The sequence below is a fragment of the Habropoda laboriosa genome, unplaced genomic scaffold, assembly GCF_001263275.1.
Source record: "Habropoda laboriosa isolate 0110345459 unplaced genomic scaffold, ASM126327v1 scaffold205, whole genome shotgun sequence".
NCBI classification, from domain to species: domain Eukaryota; kingdom Metazoa; phylum Arthropoda; class Insecta; order Hymenoptera; family Apidae; genus Habropoda; species Habropoda laboriosa.
This window is the reverse complement of record NW_017100322.1, coordinates 712,957-718,272: the sequence shown is the minus strand read 5'-3', so window position 1 is coordinate 718,272 and position 5,316 is coordinate 712,957. Positions and strand designations below refer to the sequence as shown.

The 5,316-nt window shown below is 36.5% G+C and overlaps 1 protein-coding gene across 1 annotated transcript; it reads left to right on the top strand.

Annotated features, from left to right (window-relative positions):
- Positions 1-237: 237 nt before the first annotated feature.
- On the top strand, positions 238-3,510 carry LOC108574370 (chromatin-remodeling complex ATPase chain Iswi). Its single transcript, XM_017936949.1, has one exon. It carries the CDS (start codon positions 387-389, stop codon positions 3,417-3,419), a length of 3,033 nt encoding a protein of 1,010 aa, XP_017792438.1. The 5' UTR covers positions 238-386; the 3' UTR covers positions 3,420-3,510.
- Positions 3,511-5,316: the final 1,806 nt, after the last annotated feature.

The window sequence follows — 5,316 nt, the reverse complement described above, 5'->3', positions numbered from 1 at the left end:
TATCCAACAATCTAATCTATCGAGATAATTGTAAATGAATTATTTTAACTATTCTGAAACTACACTTTTTATTCATTGACAAAATAATTTGCATTATCGACGGTACAGCGTTCGTAACAATGCTCGTTTAAAATACGTTTGAATATTTGTTCAATTACCGCGAAGTAGTCGACAGATGCTTCTAGGTGGCGACGGTAAAGTGCTTTTTGGAGGGATAACGCAATCCAATGTGGCGGCGATTGGTGTTGTGCGTTTGTGAACGTCAATAAAGACAGGGTGTAATATACGAATAATCGTGGTTAAATCAACCACGCGTTTGCGTACACGTTAGACTGACTGAAACTCCACTTGTCCACGGGGAAAGTATAATAAAGAAAACGACGAAAATGTCGAAAGCAGATGAAAATGCTGACACGGGGGACACGGGAGACAATTCGAATGGATCTTCGGCAGAGACCACGTCGTCCCGAGGTGGGGACTTCGAAACAAAACTCGAAACCGATCGTAGCAAACGTTTCGATTATTTACTAAAACAGACTGAAATATTCTCCCATTTTATGACGAACAATCAGAAGGACAAAGCTGGAAGTCCGTTAAAGATCAAAGCTGGCAGGCCCAGGAAGCAACAGCCAGAGAATCCAGTGAAAGCCGATTCCGGTGATCACAGGCACCGTAAAACAGAGCAAGAGGAAGATGAGGAATTATTGGCTGAAAGTAATGCCAATGTCGCACCTACGACTCGTTTCGAATCGTCGCCGCACTATATCAAATCCGGTGAGTTACGAGATTATCAAATACGAGGTTTAAATTGGATGATATCATTATATGAAAATGGTATCAATGGTATTTTGGCTGATGAAATGGGTCTTGGTAAGACTCTACAAACTATTTCACTGCTGGGATACATGAAACACTTCAGAAGCATTCCTGGTCCACACATAGTCATTGTTCCAAAATCCACATTGGCTAATTGGATGAATGAATTTAAAAAATGGTGTCCAAGCCTGAGAGCAGTGTGTCTCATAGGAGATGCAGAAAGCAGAAATACTTTCATTAGAGAAGTTATGATGCCTGGAGAATGGGATGTTTGTGTGACTTCCTATGAAATGGTCATAAAAGAGAAGTCAGTGTTCAAGAAGTTCAACTGGCGTTATATGGTTATAGATGAAGCTCATAGAATAAAGAATGAAAAGTCAAAGTTGTCAGAAATATTGAGAGAATTTAAAACAGCCAACCGTCTTCTACTAACAGGAACACCCTTGCAAAATAATCTCCATGAACTGTGGTCTTTGCTCAATTTTCTATTACCAGATGTGTTTAATAGTTCAGATGATTTTGACTCATGGTTTAATACTAATAGTTTCTTAGGTGATAATTCATTAGTTGAAAGATTGCATGCTGTTCTTAGACCATTCCTTCTGAGACGTTTGAAGTCCGATGTAGAAAAAGGGCTGAAGCCAAAGAAAGAAATCAAGGTATACATTGGACTCAGTAAAATGCAAAGAGAATGGTATACCAAGGTACTCATGAAAGATATAGACATAGTTAATGGGGCTGGAAAAATTGAAAAGATGAGACTACAAAACATTTTGATGCAGCTGCGCAAATGCTCCAACCATCCGTACCTGTTTGATGGTGCAGAACCAGGACCTCCTTATACAACTGATGAACATCTTGTTTACAATTGTGGCAAAATGGTAATCTTAGATAAATTATTGCCAAAATTACAACAACAGGACTCACGAGTTCTTATATTTAGTCAAATGACTAGAATGTTAGACATTTTAGAAGATTACTGCCATTGGAGAGGTTTTCAATATTGCCGTTTAGATGGTAACACAGCGCACGAGGACAGGCAGCGTCAGATCAACGAGTATAACGCACCGGGAAGCGAGAAATTCATTTTCATGCTGTCGACTCGCGCCGGTGGTTTAGGTATTAATTTAGCAACGGCTGATGTAGTTATTATTTATGACTCTGACTGGAATCCACAGATGGACTTGCAGGCGATGGATCGAGCTCATCGTATAGGTCAACAAAAGCAAGTCCGTGTATTCAGGTTCATTACGGAAAACACCGTAGAAGAAAAGATTGTGGAGCGTGCAGAGGTTAAATTACGTTTAGATAAATTAGTTATTCAACAGGGACGATTAGTGGACGCGAAGCAAACGGCATTGAACAAGGATGAAATGTTGAACATGATCAGGCATGGTGCAAATGAGGTATTTGCATCAAAAGATAGCGCCATCACGGACGAAGATATCGACACTATTCTACAGAAAGGCGAAGCGAAAACCGAAGAGATGAAACAGAAATTGGAAAGTTTAGGAGAATCGTCTCTGCGTAACTTCACCGTCGACGCACCCACCGATTCCGTCTACCAATTTGAAGGTGAAGATTATCGCGAGAAACAAAAGATTCTTGGAATAGGAAACTGGATAGAGCCACCTAAGCGTGAACGTAAAGCCAACTATGCGGTCGACGCTTACTTTAGAGAGGCTCTCAGAGTATCGGAACCGAAAGCTCCAAAAGCACCCAGACCTCCAAAGCAACCGATTGTGCAGGACTTCCAGTTCTTCCCTCCACGATTATTCGAATTGCTCGATCAAGAGATATACTACTTCCGGCAAACGGTGGGATATAAAGTTCCAAAGAATCTAGAACTTGGATCAGATGCTGCTAGGATTCAGAAAGAAGAACAACGTAAGATAGACGAGGCTCAACCGTTGTCCGATGAAGAAGTCGTAGAAAAAGAGAAACTGCTTACCCAAGGTTTTACAAATTGGACGAAGAGAGACTTCAACCAATTTATAAAGGCTAACGAGAAATATGGGAGAGACGACATCGAAAATATAGCCAAGGAGGTGGAAGGAAAAACTCCTGAAGAAGTTATGGAGTATTCGGCCGTATTTTGGGAACGTTGCCATGAACTGCAGGATATAGACAGGGTAATGGCTCAAATTGAACGGGGAGAGGCAAAGATACAGAGACGAGCCGGAATTAAAAAAGCTCTAGATGCCAAGATGGCAAGATACCGTGCTCCTTTCCATCAGTTGAGGATAGCGTACGGTACAAACAAGGGTAAGAATTACACCGAGGAGGAAGACCGATTTCTTGTATGCATGTTGCACAAACTGGGCTTTGACAAAGAGAATGTGTACGAAGAGCTTCGAGCAACGGTCAGATCAGCGCCGCAATTTCGTTTCGACTGGTTCGTAAAATCACGCACAGCCCTGGAATTGCAACGACGATGCAACACGTTGATCACACTGATCGAACGCGAGAACCAGGAGCTGGAAGAACGCGAGAGACAAGAGAGGAGAAAGAAAGGTGGAAGCATTGGTGCGAAACCCGCATCCAAGCGGAAACAAGAAAACCTACCAGCGCCGCAAGACAAACCACGAAAAAAGAAGAAGTAAGGAAATTAAACAAAGAAACATTTCCAACCTTTACATTTCGAAAAACACGAACTTAAACATACTGTAACAATCTCTCAATCGTTCATTCTCCTCTAAACATCAACGATCTGTCGTCGTTCAAATTTCAAGTGAACTGTAACCATCACAGCTTCGCTCTTTCTCATTCCCTCGTTTTTTTTTTTTTTTTTTTTTTTTTTTTTTTTTTTTTTTTTTTTTTTTTTTTTTTTTTTTTTTTTTTTTTTTTTTTTTTTTTTTTTTTTTTCTCTTAAATGGTAATCGATAGATTTTTGGAAAGTACAATAAAAAGGGAAATAATGGTAGAACAACAATGTATTTATTGATGCTAACGAATGTACACGATCAGATTGATAGCGAGATGTTCTAAAATCGTTCCGAACGTAACCTCGAAACACTAGTTTTTTATATTTTTATGTACCACGTGGACACACGTTTCGATTCGTCATCTCATAAACGTCGGACTGATGCTTTGTTTTTGGCTGATGAAGTTGAAAAAAAAAAAGAAGCGAGACTGGTTTTTACATACATAATTATTGCAGAAACGTTACACTCGCCACCATGTATGTATTGCACATGACCACATACGTACCTTGAATTAATTTTACACGGATAATTGTAATACATTATTATTACGTGATTTTATTTATTTGCTACGATTAAAAAAAGAAGGCATTGTAATTCGTTTTACGAATAAAATATCATATGCCTCATCATATGAAAATCCAACATACTTGACTGTTGATTATTAATTTACCTCGTGCAAGATTATAATAGTGTACAAAAAAAATAATGCATGAAAAAATTTGTAAAAGCGAAGAACAATACAAAAACGACGATTACGTATTCGTATGTATGTATATATTTATTAAATTTGAAAAATCTTAGCAACGAGCGAGGAAAAAATATAAATCAGGATGCACTTGTTTCTAAGTCGACTCTTAGGGAACAATTGTTAGTAATATAAAATCGTAATTATATATACATACATACATACATACATATATATGAAGTAGCAAATGTATTGCTCGATCGTTTAGAAAAGATCGATCATCGAAATTACATGAATCGCAAACATTTCTCGATGGACAATAAGGGTAGAACATGCACAAACAATAAATACGACAATGAATATAATAGGTTTACACATTTCAGAAGATTTCCACCCCCTCGTGCGAAAATTTGAAAAAAATAATCGCATACACATTAATGTCTATTCTAAAATGCTTAGAACGTAATCTTAAAACTAGTATGTTTTCTAGAATTTTTTACAGCTCGATTCTCGCTAATTTTTACATAGAAATATAACAATAAATCGAATTAATCGATAATCGATTAAATGCAATTTCATATCGATCGAAAAATTTCTATGACAAATTTTATAAAAAAAAAACTTCAGTCATTCTATTTATAAAATTATTATTCTATTTGTTAATTATGGTACTATTTTTGTTTATTGTTAAATGACATCTTATTGAAATCTATGGATTTTCAATGATCTCAACGAAATAGTCATTTGATACAACAGTTTCTTGTTAAGTTAGGTTACAATCGCAATTTTGAAAATATTTTAATTGATACAATTATTGCATTATTTGATAAATACTTATTAAAGATAAATGATTATCTTCTACAATTGATCGTACTTATGATTTAAGTAATTAGTAAAAAAAAACTAAGATACTACTAAGTAATTATTTCACATATTTATGAAAGTATTATGTAAAATGCGGAAAATGAAATATGTATGTATATTTTCATCGTTTAAGAAAAAAAAAAACAGGACCACAAAAGTATGTTTCATAATAGAAAGAAAGACCCTGTCCAGATTCTTATATTATATTAATGTATCGAAAATAGATTTTGAACGAATCTGAAAAAT